The 17,771-nt window shown below is 39.0% G+C and overlaps 1 protein-coding gene across 1 annotated transcript in view; it reads left to right on the plus strand.

The window, feature by feature from the left end:
- The first annotated feature begins 941 nt into the window (after positions 1–941).
- LOC104586089 (uncharacterized) overlaps positions 942–17,771 on the plus strand; it is a 30,342-nt gene continuing 13,512 nt past the window's right edge. The window contains exons 1-3 of the mRNA XM_010243208.3: positions 942–1,221; positions 1,330–1,415; positions 12,438–12,582. Of these exons, the coding sequence (XP_010241510.1) occupies positions 1,144–1,221; positions 1,330–1,415; positions 12,438–12,582 (309 nt within the window). The 5' untranslated portion in view covers positions 942–1,143. The remainder of the gene's footprint in view (positions 1,222–1,329; positions 1,416–12,437; positions 12,583–17,771) is intronic.

Genomic DNA, 17,771 nt, shown 5'->3' on the forward strand with positions numbered 1-17,771 from the left:
AGAAGTGAAAAAAGCAACAATGCTACCTAGAAAAATCAACTTATGTAATAACAAGAAATGTTCTCCAGCTGATAAGTTCCAATGCCTCTAGATTCGACATCGACCACAAATTTGCAGGAGAGGGACAACGAGACAGAGGGAGAGCAGGAGAACGATAGAGAGGGGGAGGGAGACTGGGAGAGAGAGAGTGGGGGTGAGACAGAGGGAGAACGAGAGAGAGTTAGAGAGTGAGAGCGAGGAGGGAGAACAAGAGAGAAGGATAGAGGGAGAGAGAGAGATAATGGGAGAAAGCGAGAGCGAGAGAGACTGATAGAGGGAGAGTGGGAGAGGGTGAGGGCACAACAGAGGGAGAGCAAGACTGAGGGGGCAAGGGAGGAGAAAACGAGAGTGTGAAAAAGGGATAGCGAGAATGGGAGAAAAGTGAGAACAAGAGAGACCGAGAACTAGAGACAGGGGGGAGCGAGGGAGGAGAAAATGAGAGTGAGAATGAGGGGCGCCACTGGGGAGGAGAACTTGCAGTTGCAAGGAAGCAGCTGAAAAGAAGAGAGCTAAGATTGTGAGAGACAACGAAAGAGAGTGAGAGAGGAGGGAGAGCAGCTGAAGTTCAGTTGTCGAGGGAAAAGTTGCAGGAAGAAATGTGAAGAGAGTTGAGACTGTGAGAGATAACAAAAGAGAGAGAAGGAGGGCGGGAGAGAAGAGGGTGAGCCCTGGCAAGGTCATTTTAGTATTTACAACTTAAGGTTAATTTTCAAATAAAAATTTAAATAAATATTATTATGACATAGAATCCGAGCTGAATTACCATCTCACAGCAAAAACATAGGTAAGAGTGTAATGCTTACTTGGCGTGGGAATCTGTCTTTTAATTTCAAAATTCGAACTTAAATGTCATTGTAAATTTTGTATGGACTGGCCTGGTGTTCAGATTTCTCAATGGACCTGCCCGTACTTTTCCCTTTTTTTAAGGTCCGGAAACGTTCTACACCGTCCCGGCCCAGACCCGACACGTTGACGGCCCTAACTAGTAACTACAGGCCTTCTTATGCTTCACCGGAAAATTATTTTCTCATCCAGCTTGAAAAAAGTTCCCGCCAAAAATCCCTGGGAAGCTGAAGGGCAAGCGAACTTGTTGCTGCAACTGCCATGGCGACGACCTCTCCTACAACTGCTTCAAATCAGATCCTCGATACTAGAACCATGTCGTCCGCATCCCTCAGAATGGTACCATTTTATGTTTCTTCTCTCCCGAGTTAATCTGAAGAGAGCATCTTGAATTCGTCGTTTTCATTTTTATTTGCGTTCCTTTCTAACGTTGTTATTCTTCTCTAGGTTTGTCTGCAGGATTGGTGGCTGGTTAAATCTGAACATAACTTCCATGGTAAGAGATTAGCTGTCGGAGGGTTTGCGACTAGACAGTAAGATCTCTTCTCATATTAGGGTTTCTACGCGTTCTTCATTCTAATTATTCTCTTACTCTCAATGGTTATGTTGCCACTTCTCTGCACCGGTGTTAGAATATTTAGTGTTAGACAGCAGGCTAACCACGTGCCATTCACCACTTGCGTCAAATTAGTTACAAGTCGGTTACATACTGACTCGAAATGTATTTATAAATAACTCATTTCACTCAATAAACATTGCGATGAGTTTTATCCATTTGCGATGACTTCTTGCACTCTGTTTTCTCTGTCTTAGTTTTTACAACCGGTATCATTATTTGACCAATACTGACGTCTTTCGGCGTGCTTCTGCATGTATGTCTTAATTCAGAGATGACAGGCTATTTCAATTCATGAAAACAAACATTGTGGAATTTCACTACTTGTCATATGATGAAGAGTAGAAATCAGTATAGTTAGGGGCTTATGTTTACTAATATGGCATATTTTTTTTAAATCACAATCATATACATTGGCAAAGATCCCCTCGGTTAACCAAGTGAAGGAAAAGTAAGAATTTCTTATGTAGTTTACTGGAAAATTTCAATTCCAGATTGTTGGTAGTGAAGGAAAAGTAAGTTCTTATGGGCAATTGTAAAGTTCTAAGTCGAAGATTTCAGTTACTTTGTTGTTGAAGTCTTTTATTGTGGAGGGGCAGTGAGTAAATTCCCTGAAGAGTAAATTCCAATTACATCTATCCCAAAAAATAAAAAAAAGTTCCAATTACTTGCCCACTTAAATGGAAAGAGTAAATTAAAAATATTATTGTGGTTGGTTAATTAAGTAAATTCCAACTGTTAAGACTGCACATTGATGGATTTTTTTTTCCTGGAGTCAGAGAGTAAAGGGTTGTGGTTTCTTTTTGTCAAAGTTTACCTGTACTTTCTAATGCACATTCATGGGGTTTTCCCTGTTGGACTTATTTTGCTTAATTTATTGCATTCCATATTTCAGCTATTGATCATTCAGTTATTTTTCCATGCTCAAATGCATTTTCATCCACAAATAATGCAATATTTGATATGTTTATGTGCTTGTATGCTGATAATGGTTGGTTTAACCTCATTGAACTTCAACTCAACCCTGACCTGAAAAGGATTACAACCTGAAAGGATTCATATGAACTCTAGCTTAATGGGGATGCTGTGTGCAGTGTGGGGTTTGTTTTCTGATTAAAACCCATCCTAATCTTAGTGTTTTAGGGTAGACAAGGCTAAGTATAACTCGATATACAAGGGTGCAAGGATTAGGGGATTTATCGGCTCTATATCTTCAGGATTGTCAATAACAACTCTCCAAAGCAATTCTGGTTGTTATTTTGATGCATTTTTTGCAAAGAAAATATATAAATACACTTATTACTATAAGAAATATAAAAACCTTTCTTTAAAATTTAAGAAAACAAGATAGGCTAAAAATTGAAACCTTTATTATATATTTATATCCTGATATTTTTGAATGATTACTCTAAAAGTTTTGTTATTATCATGCCTTGGCCAATGCTGATGCTGATGCCAATGACATTGCCAATGCTGATGCTGACAGTGATACATTGTCAAGGGTGCTGATAGGAGGAATAATAGAGGATGGCAGAATGGTGAAAGTAACTGGCTACTGGTCAGTTGTGTGAAAGAGATGAAATCCCAAGAAAGCTCTAGAGGTTTTGGGGAGCACTGGAGTGGAACCAAGTGTTGTTCTAGACAAAAGTGGTAGTAGGAACTAGGAAGGGAAGAGGAGGTTTGAAGGGAAAGGTGTTATGCTCCAAATAGAATAGGGTGCTTAGAGAGGATATGAAGTGATCAAAGGGTTACAAGACTTATTTGGCAGCAGCAGCAGCAGCTCAAAAGGAATGGTTGCTACAAGGCTTTTGTGTTGCAAATAGATAAGTAAGATGTTCTTTTTGGAAATTGGGGATGGAGGAAGGGAGTGAGGGGGGGTACTTGCTTCTCGTCGGATGGGCTATTTCAATTAGATGGCCTATAGAGCCATAGAGGTCATCCCTGTAAAAATTTTCTAGGTAAGGATCTATGGTCCTCCCACTTCATCTATGAAGTGAAACAATTGTTAAGTCAATTGTCAACTTATGTGGAGGTTATTGTGGGCTTGATAACTTTTACAAATTAAATCTGGACAACAAAATGGATTAAGAACATTTATAAAAAAAAGGATCGAGAATGGAAGTGTTTGGTGGGGTGCCTCACGATTTAGTGTCAACATTGGGCATAATTGGAGTGTTCCATTGTTCATTCTCCTCTTTCTACTGTCTTATCCTTCTTTGCTCATTAACTGGAAGCGACCCATGCAATGCATGGGCTGGTGTTAAGAAGATGTCCATGTTACTTTAGTTTATTAACTAGATTGGTTTTGGGTGAGCTTAAATAACCCCTTTTCTTTCCCTTTCTCTTCCAACCCCACCCCTAACTCCTTGACCATTAGGGGTGCAAGTCGGGCGGGTTGGGCCAGATTTATGGTCAACCTAGGGTCAACCCTAAAATTTGGGATTAAGGCCTGAGCTTGAGGTCAAGCTCGATCTTCCCAACCTGAGCCCAACCACGCATTGTAATTTAATGCACTCGGGTTGGGCTCAGGCCTGGGTCGGGCTCGGGTTAGTCAATGAGCCCACTCTGAAATTATATATGTATATATGCATTTATGTAAATATGTATACATATAAGTATGTATAAAGATAAATATGTATGCATATAGGTAAATGTGTGTACAAATGTGTGGTATGTATGTATATATGTAAAGATGTATGCAAAATTTACACACACACACACACACACACACACATATATATATATATATATGCACATATGTATGTATGAATGTGTATAATTGGGCCAGGCTCGGGTTGGGTTCAAGCTACCTGTTGAAGTTTGACCTGCCATAGAATTCTGTCTTGTTCGTTGACTGTAGAGTAAAGTAGACAGCAAGAAGTAGGAGAGGAAAGAAGAAAAGAGAGAAGAGAGAGAAGAGAGAAAGGCTGGTTCGAATTAGGGAAAAAAGTTAATCCCTTGATTCAGCCAGACCTGTTATTATATTATTAACTTATTGGAAAAGACTTGAGTGCCCTTCTTTAAGTAAGAGGCACTCGAACTAATATAACAGTACACATCAGCATTCTCAACAAGTACAAAGACTGAAATACCCCTTCACTAACACCACTAACACTACCTAAGTGATAGGCTTGGGCCCGACTCGAAAAATAAAAAAGCCTGACTTCTTGAGCCCAAGGACTGAATTTCCAAGCCTAGCCTGTGTAAAATTTCGGGCTGGGTCGGTTCGGGCTTAGGCTAGGCCCGCCCAAGTTGCACTCCTATTGACCACCAGTTTCCTTTCCTTCCACTCCCTCTAAAATCACCCCTTCCTTCTCTTTTTCACCCCAAAATTTTCTTTTATCACATAAATTCTGACTTATCTGACCCTCCTTCTCCTCTTCCTCCTCCCCAGTCTTGTCACTTGGGGAAATAGGTGCCTGAAGTTTCTCTAAATTTGTTGAGCCTTCACTACCATTGTTACTTCCTTGAACAACTAAGAACTCATCTACCTCTTCTACAAGGTTCCCGTCCACCCCCTTAGTACTTCTCCTCTAAACTTCCCTCTTCATTGAGTAGGTAAATTACTTGGCTTGTTCTTTTTGGGAGGGGAGTGGGTGGTTAGGAAAGCAATAAAGCAGTTTGAAAGAAGTAGAAGGGAAGAAAAGAATAAGAAAAAAGCAATTGGGGAGGGGGAAGATGAATGGGAGAAAGGAGAAGAGAAGAAAAATGATTGGGTCAAAGAAGAATGAAGGGGTTGGTGGAAGAAAGTGATAGGGGATAACAAGACGAGTGTTCCACCATCGTTTGTGGAACACTCTCAACTCTTTACACTTTTGACAGCCCCCCTCACCACACTCCTCTTCATTGACAGGAATAGGCAATGGAGCTTCCTAAGCAAAAACACCTTGCTCGCCACTCTTCCCCTGGGGTGAAGTCCTGGAGTAATAAGGGACATCCTCAAAGAATGTAACATCCATAGACACAAACCTAGTCCCGAAGATTGGATCATAACAGCAATACCCCTTTTGGTTTTGTGCATACCCAAGAAAAATACACTTGGCTGCCTTAGGATCAAATTTAGAACGGTGAGGCCCAAGGATATGAACAAAGCAAGTGCACCCAAAGGTCTTAAGGGGAATAGTGAACTGGTCTTTATTAGGGTACAATAGGTTAAAAGGTGCTTTCATGTCTAAAACCCGTGAATGAACTCTATTGATAAGGTAGACAGCTGTGTAGATGGCAACCCCCCCAAAACGAATAGGAGCTACTAGCAACTTCAAGAATGTGTCTATTCTTTCTCTCAGCTACTCCATTATGCTAGGGTGTACGAGGATAGGTACTTTGATGGACAACTCCTTACTCGAATAGATGTGAGGCCAAGGGCTTTGTGAAATACTCCTTGGTGTTTTCAGATATGAGAATTTTGATCCTTACTCCAAAGTGAGTTAAAATCATTTGGTCGAATGCACGGGTTAGAGTAGGAACTTCATCTCGAGACCGCATAAGGTAAACCCAAGAAAAACGAGAATAGTCATCAACAAATAGAAGGGAATATCTGTAATCACCCATTGCGTTAATGTGATAAGGTCCCCAAACATCAGTATGCACAATTTCAAAAGGAACAATGCTTCTTTTATTGCTCAAAGAATAGGCTGATTTACAATGCTTTGCAAGTTCACAACTCTCACACCTTAGGTTAGACACTAAGATAGACTCAAACAAAGTAGGAAAAAGACTCTTCAATGACCCAATCGATTATCTAAATCACAGACTGAGACACAAAAGACCTCCCAACATCTTTATTCCTTTTAGGTGGATGCTTAAGCAAGTAAATTCCATTCGTCTCACGGCTAGTCCCAATCACCCTCATTGTCACTAAATCCTGAAAGACACAATGAATAGGAAAAAAGGTTACTGAGCAAATTTGATTCTTAGTAATGCTACTAATTGAAATTAGATTTGTGCTAAGTTTAGAGACATGTAAGACAGAGGATAATGAGATGGTATAAAAAACTCTGATATCTCCCTTGCCTAAAATAGGTACAAGGGAGCCATCAACAATAAAAACTGTCTCTGCTAGAAGATAAGGAATAGGAAGTAAACATGGGGGATAAACTAGTCATATGGTCAGAAGCACCTGAATCAACAAACCAAAAATGGCTAGTGTTACCTGGGGCTGAAGCATGATATGCAATAGCTCGTGTACCTGAGTGAGCAAAAGTCGAAGTGGGAGTAGTAGTAGATGTAGCAGCTGAAGACTGAGATGATCATGAGGTTCCAACTTCACACTCTAATTGAGTTGAGGCAACTCTAATTGCAGCTAATGCATCTAGGGATGTGGGTTTTGCAGCAAAGGAAGATGCACAATCAGTAGTAACTGCTGCATTGGCATTCCCCTTCTAATTCTTGAATCTTGCTGGAACAAGATGAGGATGCAACTTCCAACAAGTGTCTCTAGTGCAGTGTTTTAAAAGCGCAAGGCGCAAAAAAGGCGTAGGGGTCAATTTGTGCTTGAGGCACAAGGTGAGGCGCGTGCCTTTTTGAAGCAAGGCGCAAAAATACAAAAAAAATGCTAAAAATAAAAAAAATGTCAAAAAATTCAAAAAAAGGCCAAAACTTCAAAAAAATATTAAACATAATATTACTAAAAAAATATAAAGTTAAATTTTAAAATAATGTTTTAAAAAACCTATTATCTAAAATTAAAATACATAAACATAAGATGTAAAGCATATTCAAATGAGAATTTAAAAATAAAATCAAACATATAAAACATTTTCAAGCATGTAAAACCTCTAATCTCTTTTTTCACACAATTGCAGTACTTCACATAGCTAATGTAATGTAAAACATATGAGGTCTTAAATTCTTAGTTTTCACACACAAAAAAAATGTTTTTATAGTTTTAATTGCTTTTTAAGAAGACATTTTATTAGGATGAATGAATGAACAACTCAATTGCAGTACTTCACATAGCTAATGTAATGTAAAACATATGAGGTCTTAAATTCTTAGTTTTCACACAAAATAATTTTTTTATAGTTTTAATTGCTTTTTAAGAAGACATTTTATTAGGATGAATGAATGAACAACATTACCAAATTGGGGGTATTGAATTGCAAATTTGATTACTGAATTGAAAATCAAATCGAACCAAATCAAATTCGTTAATTTGGTTTTCAATTCAGTTTAAAGAAATTTCTCAACCAAAATGACTGAATGAACACCCCTAGATTACACTCTATGTCTCTCTTCATCGGGTCGGGGTTGGGTTGTTGGTATTACTTCGGTTCGGGTTTGGATTTACTCAGACCCAACCCATTGACATCTCTATTGGCGGTAGCGGGACCTGATCCCAGGTCTTTGCTACAATCTCTTTAATTTAAAGTTCAACTGTTCAAGCCTCAAGAATCTTTTCATCCAACCTTTATTTGATTGAGAATTTTATATATATATATATATATATATATATGCATTTAATTGAGAATCTTTTCAACCTTTATTTGACTCGCTTATCAGTTTGACCGACTCCCAAGCGTCAGTTGACCTGGATACTTGGGGTATTATACTTAACGTTCCCACTATCAAGGAGTTAGTTTGTAGTTGGGAAGTTGCAAATGCAGTTTCGAATAAGCAGTCTTTAAATGCATTATTGAAGCATTAGACATTAAGGGGAAAAAGAGAACCTGAGGAGGTAAATGAGGTGAGCTTAGAACAAGCTCTGAACCCGACCTTCCCCAACTAACGAGAAGATATATCACAGTGATTTAAAAGGCGTGCCTAGGCGCACAGGCGAGGCGCATTTTGGGGTATGTGCCTTGCCTAGGTCCTAGGCGCACCCCTTTCAAAAGGCACGTGCCTGGTGCGCCTGGGCGTGTGCCTGATGCACCTTAGCCCAAGCGTGCACCTTTTTAAAATTTTGCGCTTTTTGCTTTTTTTTGGAGCCAAAAAGCTCCAAGAACCCCCTAGTTGCTAATGTTGTTCATTCATTCATTGCAATAAAATATCTTCTTAAAAGGCAATGAAAGTTATAAAATCATTATTTTTTATGTGAGAAATAAGAATTTCAGACCTTAACATAGACTTGTTCGGGCTTGCCTAGAGGGGTGTGGTACAAAGGCGACTAATAGAATCAAGAATGCAATATGTTTTACATCACATTAACTACTTGAAGCAATGCAATTAAGGAAAAAAAGAGATTCTGGGTTTTTCATGCTTGAAAATGCTTTATATGTTTGCTTTTATTTTTAAATTTTCATTTGAATACACGTTACATGTTATGTTTATGTATTTTAATTTTAGATAATAGGCTTTTTAAATCATTTATTTTTAAATTTAAGTTTATATTTTTATTAACATTATGTTTAATATTTTTTGATTTTTTTAAAAATTTTTTGGCATTTTTTTTTGAATTTTCCGACTTTTTTTTTTGATTTTTTAGCTTTTTTTTGGTAATTTTGTGCCTTTCTTAAAAAGGTGCGTGCCTTGCCTTGTGCCTCAAGCACAAATTGGCCCTTGTGCTTTTAAAACACTGATATATCGAACCCAACCTGATCCATCCCATATACCTAATGTGGACTTGTTTGGGCTTGCCTCGAGGGGTGTGGGACGGGAGTCCAGGGGCGGAGCCCCCGTCCCAACAGTTATGTTCAAAACAAAGCAAAAAAGCACCAAATTTTCAAAAGGCGCACGCGTAGGCGCACCAGGCGTGCCTTTTGAAAGGGCTGTGCCTACGACCTAGGCTAGGCGCATACCCTGAAATGCTCCTCGCCTGTGCGCCTAGCCACGCCTGAGGCGTGCCTTTTAAATCACTTCTCTAGTGTGCTTTGGCTTCTTGCAATAATCACACACCATATCCCTCTTGTCTTCCCTTTTCATTTCCCTCTCCTTATCACTAATAGATTTTGATTTCATTGGTGCAAAGTCTGATTCCATGGGTGGAATTTGTAACATAACTTTCCTTCTACTTTCTTCACTATGTACTAGTGAATAGGCTTGAGACACGGTGACACTGTCCCTAGTGAGCAACTGTTGCCTTACAATATCATAATCTGAATTCCGTCCAACAAGAAATTCAAACACCTTATTTGTTTCAACCAACTTCCTTTATGTTGCTGCACCCTTTTGGCTTTCCCATTCAATGGTCTCCAAGTGATCAATCTCATGCCACAGAGATTTTAAGGTAGAGAAGTAAATTGATACAGGTTTCTCCCCCTGTTTAAGGTTATTCACTTCACTTTTCAGCTCATATGCGCAAGCAACATTAAGGGTCTGTGAGTAGGTTTCCTTCATATTTTCCCAGATTTCCTTAGCAGTCTTCACCCATACGTAATTTCTAGTGATGTGTGGCTGCAAAGAGTTGCAAAACCAAGTCATCACTAGATAGTTTTCTTGAACCCATTTTGCATAGATTGAGTCTCCCTTTGCTGGTTCTTTAATGTCTCCGGTTACATATCCAAGCTTTCCCCTTCCCCCAATGGCCATCATGGCCAATTGGGCCCATTCCAGGTAATTTGTGCTATTAAATTTAACAGTAGTGATCTGAAAAGTATTATCTGACATACTCCTAGACCCCATAGATCCTTCTCCAAAGGATTTTGGTTCCTTCTCACCTATTTCCATACTGATCACACCACAAAGATCTCAAAAAACTCCCTTAACAGGTCTGAAACACAGCTTAAGCAGTAATCCAGTACAAACTCCAAGTCTGAACTACTCCCTTAATAGTCTAGAAGTGAAAACAGAACAGAAGAAGTAAATGGGATAGGTCAAAAACACTTAACTGACCTGTTCTCAGTAGAAACCCTAGAATCAGTCTAGAGAGAAAAGGAAAAGATCCAGCCGCTCCTTCCAGAAGAATTCAATCACTTCCTACAAGCTGATGATCTCATAAAGGAACTGTTTTTAATTCAGAAACCACTGAGCGCCAGTGCCAATTGGAGGTTTAGCCCCTAAACCTTAAACTGATCCAGGGAAATCTGATTCTTCCTGATTATTGGTGATCTCCAAGATTGCAGATCTTGGGCAGCAAGAATTTCTCCAATCAACCTCCAAGATTCAAGCAAGATAGTCTGAAGAATCCAGCCCTAATGCATCCTCATGTGGCCGGCTGGAAGAAGCCTACATAGAAGCCCTAGCAAGCCCTAAACTTGGCTCTGATACCAAGATTGCGGGTGCTATTCTCAGTCGATCAGAATTCTGATGAAGGTTCAGCAGGAAAAACAGAAGGAGAAGAGAGAAAGAGGAGAGAAGAGAAGAAGAATGTGAAGAGGAAAAGGGCACAGATTAGAATTAGTTTCTGCCGCCCAGAATTAGAATTTATATGTTTCTATTATAATAATAATAATGACAATGACATCTATGCCCCTGCCGCCCAATGCACTCCTTAATCAACAATAACAGTAATAATAATAGGCCCAGTAAGGCCCAGAAAGACTAATAACAAGGCCCAAAAGACTAGTAACAAGTAAATAAAAGAAAAGACAACTGATATGGCAGGGACTTCACTAAAATACTAGTCTATTTCTCCACAGTTTCCAAGGAATTAAATGCAGAATTCAAGTGGGTTAGAAGGACTGCAAATGTGATGGCTGATACACTTGCTAAACAGTGGATCCTGAGCAACCTTTTTGGGCTTTGTTGTAATTGTTTTTTTGTTTTGGGCTGGCAGTGTTTTCATCGTTTTGTATTAATTTCTCTCTTTAAGCTGATAAATTAAACTTTTCTTTCTGATAGAAAAATCAGTGTGCTTCATGGTTGTATCCTAATCTGGTTTCTCTTATAGTGGATCGATCTCTCCCTCTTACATGGACATAGGTCTTTAGGCTATACTACGTAAGCCTAGTTTCTTTGCTTGTTTCTTTATTTCCTTTGTTTTTCTGGTTTAGCTTGTTCTCCACTGCAACTCACCACGAGATGCAGTTTAGTTTTTTTGTTTGACATATATTTGGAGTACTAGTGATGTCAATTAGGTGCTATTAAGGTTGTAACTTGGGCTGGGTTGGCCCAAACCTAACCTGAAAAAGTCAGGTCGGGTTGGGCTGGGTTGATGCTCGGGTTAGGGTTGACCCCTTGGGAAACCTGACCCAACCCGAACCTGATTCTATAGTACATGTCATATAAATATATGTTATATATGATATATGATATATTAATTTGTTTAGATGCATGATAGTTGTATATTCCCCACCACATACTATCATGTCTTTCTTTTAAGATAATCACATCACTTAATCTTATTTGGAAAGACTAAAATCTTAATAATATATTTTATGTTTTTTGAACATTTTATTCTTCATTTCCTCTCTACTGTTTGCCGCCCATAGCTTGCAGCCCATAAAAGATCTATCATAAATTATAACTCATAATAAAACTTTCAAGCACTAATTTTTCTGAATTTTGTACTAAAAGAACCAATAAAAACATCAACAAACAAATACTAATAAAACATAGGATTAATATATGTAGTGAAATTGGATTAATATTTGAGTTTTAGAAGTTTTATGAGATTTTAAGGGATGGGAAGAAGGTTGGGTTGGGCCCAACCTGAGCCCAGGGTCAGGGTTGAAGGAATTTAGTTAGAGTTGGGTGTTTAGAACTTAGGCTTGGGCTAGGGTTGGCTTCAACCAGACTTAACCCGGCCCGACTTGCAGCCCTAACCAATGTTAACCACTTAGAGATGAAATCATCAGGCTATTTTCTTGTTTAATTATTTGCTCTGCCAAAATTATTCTTAATTGTTAGATGGCCTACTGTGCCAAATTTCATGTGATTGTGTGTTTGGTTTATTCAGGCTCATCCTCCATAGATTTGACTACTGGTTTTCCATATTGTGAATTGTGACCATATATATATATACACATTCTGGGTAGTTTAAAGTTTAGGATCAACATTGTAGGAGCTTTCTTGTACGATTTTTTCAATTGCTCTAATGATATTTTTGACTTTATCAATGCAGGCGACTGGCAGGTAGAGTCTTCTGTTCCACACCGATTATCAAGAGGCATGACAGCTTTACTGTGGAGACAGCAGATGGTGTTGTAGTTACAGTTAAAGGTTTAATAAACAATGCTCGCACATGTCAAAATGGCTTTTCTACTGAGGTATGCATATCTTTATTATTCCCCAAAAATAAAAATAAAAGATTTACCTTAATATTGGTAATATCTATCCTTTACTCATAATTTCTTAAAATCTTTTTGTGGTCTCAGTGGTTGGTGCTACCACCTCAATGCAATCAATTGTTATGTGGATCAGTGATGTCAGAAAATAATTGCATACTGTTAATATTCAGAAAAGAAAGGCAGGCAAAGCTTCCATGTTTGCACCCTACATTTTCACTTTGTGGGACTGCTACTTCTATTCAGCCTCACAAGCAAGTACAAACCAGCCAAGCACTTTCTCTCTCTCAAATTGAATCCCCTCCTCCTCCTCTTCTTCTTCTTCTTCTTCTTCACAATTTAATATTGTGATGCTATTGAAGGGTAGTTCTAGTGAGATGAGTCAATTAAAGGAATTGAATCAAGTATGAAGGCATCAGTGAAGAATATTGACTTATTGAGCATTCTTATTTTTTATTGTTGATGCTTCACTGTTGGTTGCATCTTTGCTGGATTTTTGGCTTCGTGAAGCACACTCAAAGTTAAGGGGATAGACACACTGAGGATCTTATGGAACTGCAGTAATTTTCTATCGTCGCAAAGGATGTGGAGTATTAAGATTGAGGTGAAAAATTCTTGCTAACATTTAGCTCTTAGGTGTTCCTTAATCATGGTAATGAGGAGAAGGTACACCAAGTTTGAAGCAAGAAATTTTCTGTTCAATAGAACTAGAGTTAAGGGGATAGTGGAAGAGGGCAACTGTTCTGTCTGATAGAGATGCAGCCAAATGGTTCTTAGATTTTGTGGATGTTGTCATCTTCTCCAGGAGGGGTGGAGATTGGAAGGCTTTGACAGATTTAGATGGAAGAGAATATTTAGTAGAAAGGAACTGGAATGTTAGAGGTAGTTTCATAGCACTGTGGGAGTTTTTTGTGAATGGGAAGAAGCAACTTGTGTTCTTTCCTGAGGGTTGGAGGAGTGCAGGTTGGTTAGAGGTTTCAAAGGTGCTAGGGGAGTTCCTCACAAATTTAAATATGCAAGATAACCGTTCGGTCACTAAAAACATACAAGGACAAAATTCAAATAAGAAGAAACAAAGGAGAGAGGAGAATGTTGCCATGGTGAGTTGTGAAGGTGAGATCAAAATGTTGCTCAACTTGGGGAAAGAGCATTGGGAGAATCTTTTGGTGGTTTCCGCAAAAAAGGCTATAGATGATTGGAGAGCAGTAGCTGAGGCGACTAGAAAATTGTTAAGTCTGAAAGGTACAATGATACTAACCCCTTTTGATGAAAGTAAAGCCTTACTGGACCTGTTTGAAAATGAGTTAGAGGTAGTTGCATTGACGGTAGAAGCTAATTCTGGGAAGCTTTTAATATCAAAATGGTGTTAAGTTCTAATTCAAAAAATTTTCAGATTGAAGATGGGGGGACAGTAAGAGTTCTTGGGGTGCCTTTTTTTGTGGTAGCAAGAGACTTTTGATTTGATTGCAAAAGTGTACGAGGGTTCTTCAAGTGGTGTGTTTGTCCAAGATTTTCATCTTGTGGTGTGATTGATGGTAATGAAACCTGAAGCCATATAAAGGAAGGGAGAGCTCTAATCTGATGGTCTGACTTTCAGAGTTTGGCTTGCAACCTCTGTTGAATCTGCACTATGGAGGGGTGGTAGCAGGATGGAAGAACAGGCTGAATATGGGGAATTGGGGGGTTGTGCTTCCTCTTATCATCTCCCCAAATCAAAGCTTTTGTTAATGACATACAGATTATTGATAAGATTTTAATTGCGAATGAGAGTGTTGAGGACTTCAAAAGGAATAGAAAGAAGGGTATTGTTTGTAAACTTGATTTGGAGAAGGCCTATGATTTGGTGGACTGGTCCTTTTTGGTGGAAGTAATGGAAAATTTTGGATTTGGGGAGAAATGGTGCAAATGGACATGAGGATGTTTGAAGACTTTCCACTATTCAATTTTGGTGAATGGAACTGCAGTTGATCACTTTCCAGCTATGAGGGGGATTAGGCAGGGTAACCCTCTCTCCCCCTTTCTTTTTACCTTGGTAGCTGATGTTCTGGGGAGACTAATTCAAAAAGCATATTCTAGGGGGTTGATAAGAGGGTGGAGAGTGGGAAGGGATAGAGTGCCTATCACACATTTGCAATTTGCTGATGACACAATTTTATTCTATGAAGGAGGTGATCTTGGTAGGGTGAGAAATCTAAAGTTAGCGGTCCAACTCTTTGAGCAAATGTCAAACCTGAAAATCAATTTTGGAAAGAGTTGTGTAGTGGGAGTGAATATGAATGAAAGGGAGATGTCAGATTGTGCAACTATCTTGGATTGTGAAATATCAAATTGGCCCATGAATTATTTGGGCCTCCCCTTGGGAGACAATCCGAGGAATGGTAACTTCTGGAACCTGATGGTGGATAGAGTAACGAAGAGATTAGCTTCCCGGAAGAAGAATTACCTATCCTTGGGTGGGTGAATAGCCTTAATGAAGTCAACCTTGGCCAATTTACTTGTATACTTTTTTATTAGTGTTCAAAATTCCAGTTGGGGTTTCCAAAAGCCTAGAAAAATAATTAGGGACTTTTTGTGGGAACCATGGGAGGAAAGAAAAGATCACAGGGTTAGTTGAGAAACTGTAATTAAAAGCATGATTTTTTGGAGGCTTGGGAATTGGCAACATTCAAAAAAAGAAATGTGGCTCTATTAGGGTAGGAGCCGACCTACCCATCTATCCCAGGGTCCTACCATACAGTTCCAAGTAATCTCTGAAGGAGTTAATGATGTCTTCCTTAGGGTCTGAACCAACGAAATAATTTTGGGAAGTACTAGTAGTCCAGTTACTTGATTGAGAATCTTGAGTGGCTAGGTTTGCAGAGGAAAATTTCTTCTGAGTAGGCTTCTTTGAAGTATCCTAATTTTTGGTTGCCCACTTGGGTTTCTCAACTAACTCCTAACAAGTCTCCTGGGTGTGTATAGACTTTTGACAGTGAGAACACCACAGTTTATCCTTATCATCATTCTTTCTTGACTTACCCTTTTTGTACCAGATTTTGGTTCTCTTACTTTCCCATTTATATAACCAGCCTTTCTTGTAGCCATCACATACACATAGTTTTCAAGGCGCCAAGGCGAGGCTAGGCGACCATGGGGCGCCCAGGCGCCTAGCCCTCGCCTAGGCGATGGAATTTAAAAATAAGAAGCCGATGGATTTCTGCCCCTTCTGTACTAGTTTTTTTGGTTTTATGTATTCTGCACTTTTGTGCTTGTGTTTCATGCAGTGTTGCTTGATGAGAACAATTACTAAAATAATAGAAGAAAATGAAGAAGAAAAGTAAGGGGCGGAGCCCCTGTTCTAGACCCAGAAAAAGAAGGTGAAAAAAATATTAAAATAAAAGGAAAAAATACAAAGAAGAATAGAAGGGGCTCTGCCCCTGTTTCAGACACCAATGATGAGAACAAAAAAAGGGCTGAAAAATGCAAGAAGTTAAGAACAAAAGAAGGGGGCGGAGCCCCTGTTTTAGACCCAGAAAAGCTGGTGAAAAAAATACTAAAATAAAAGAAGACTGACAAATTTCAGACACCAGTAATGAGGGAAAAGGAGCTGAAAACACATGAAATTTCAGAACAAAAGAAGGGTGTGGAGCCCCTGTTTTAGTCCAACAATATGATTCAAACCAGGAAAGAAGAATGGTTTTAGTCCAACAAGGAAGAGGAGAACAATAGGGCGTAACCATTGTTTTAAACCAGTGGAAAAAGAGAACAAAACGAAGGAGGAAACTGGTTAACTCACCTTGACTTAGAGGGTTGTGTTGGAACGATGGAGGGCTGTTCTCTCTTCTTCCTCATTCGATTCTTTTGTCAAAGTGAATGAAACCCTTGAGATTATTTTGTTTTTACTTCCTCATAACAAAAACATGATAACATGCAACATATCCTATTATAAAAACTAAAACCAACCAATAAAATATTATATATTATATATTTATTTTTATTTAATAAAATATTGTATACTATATATGTGTTTCAGTCCCCACTGCATGCGCCTAATACATTTTTTCTTGGCGTTTGGGCGAGGCGCTCCTTGAAAAGCGCCTAGTCGCCTAGGTGTCGCCTTGACAACTATGCACATACAGTTTGATGCCTTTGGACCATTCCAAGTAATTCAGCCCATCAAAAGGAGTGATAGACATCGAGAAATTTATGCTGTCCATCCCTTCATTTAGGGTTCCTTGAGGAGAAGTAATATCGGAATCTTCAATATACATTAGACTTACTGTGTTATTGCTGATTTCCCAAAGACAGGACTGAGAAAACTGAGGTTCTGTACCTCTACAGCATTGTTATTGGAACAAAAAAAAAAAAAGTCCAGCAGGCCAACTAGACAGAGGACAGCACTTCAAACAAAGAGAACAGCAGAACTTCAACCACCTTCGAATAAAGAGAGGCTTTAATAAACCAGTTCAGTAGGACTGAGGTCAGAAAAACCTTGCTGAATAGCCATCAGCTTATAGGAACAGAGAACCAGTCTCTACAACTCCAAATTGTAATATTCACAGCTACAGCACATTGAAACATGAATGTAACAGTACATACCTGGTGTACATCAATAAACTCCTGACCCACAGTCCATAAGAAAGAGGACAAACCCCAAAGAATGCTATTCACTGCATCCGGCTGCCACCAAAAGCTCCACAGAACCTCCTCTTGGTACAACTACCAAGAGAGAAAGAGAAAAAACACGGAAGCACGAGCCTAGTTCAGTCTGATGAGGTTTTGATTCTTCTTCCAGTCAAAAAAGGAGATTTCAGATGAAAAAACTCGATTTGAGAAGCTTGAGCCTGGATCAGTGCTCTGATAACATGTAGTCCAGCAAGAAGAAAGAAGAAAAAGTTGAAAAAAAAGGAAGAAGAAAGGAGAAGAGGAGAAAGGAGAAAAGAGTTCTATTCAAAAGAGTGTGGTTGGTGGCACCTAAGTTAGTATTTATACTTGGGGCGGCGACATACAATAAAAAAGATATAAAAAGACAAAAATAGCCCTGTGGCTATACATAACACATTTTAGCACAATGGATTCTGATACAGTTGGGTGAAGAGATTTGCTAACTCATTTGCTGATGGGTTAGCCAAGGAAGGGGTGATTAGGGAATCTTTGTTCTGGGCTCAGTTGTAATTCTGTTATCATTTATT

The sequence above is a fragment of the Nelumbo nucifera genome, chromosome 1 (assembly GCF_055504915.1).
Source record: "Nelumbo nucifera cultivar China Antique chromosome 1, China Antique-T2T, whole genome shotgun sequence".
In the NCBI taxonomy this organism is placed as follows: domain Eukaryota; kingdom Viridiplantae; phylum Streptophyta; class Magnoliopsida; order Proteales; family Nelumbonaceae; genus Nelumbo; species Nelumbo nucifera.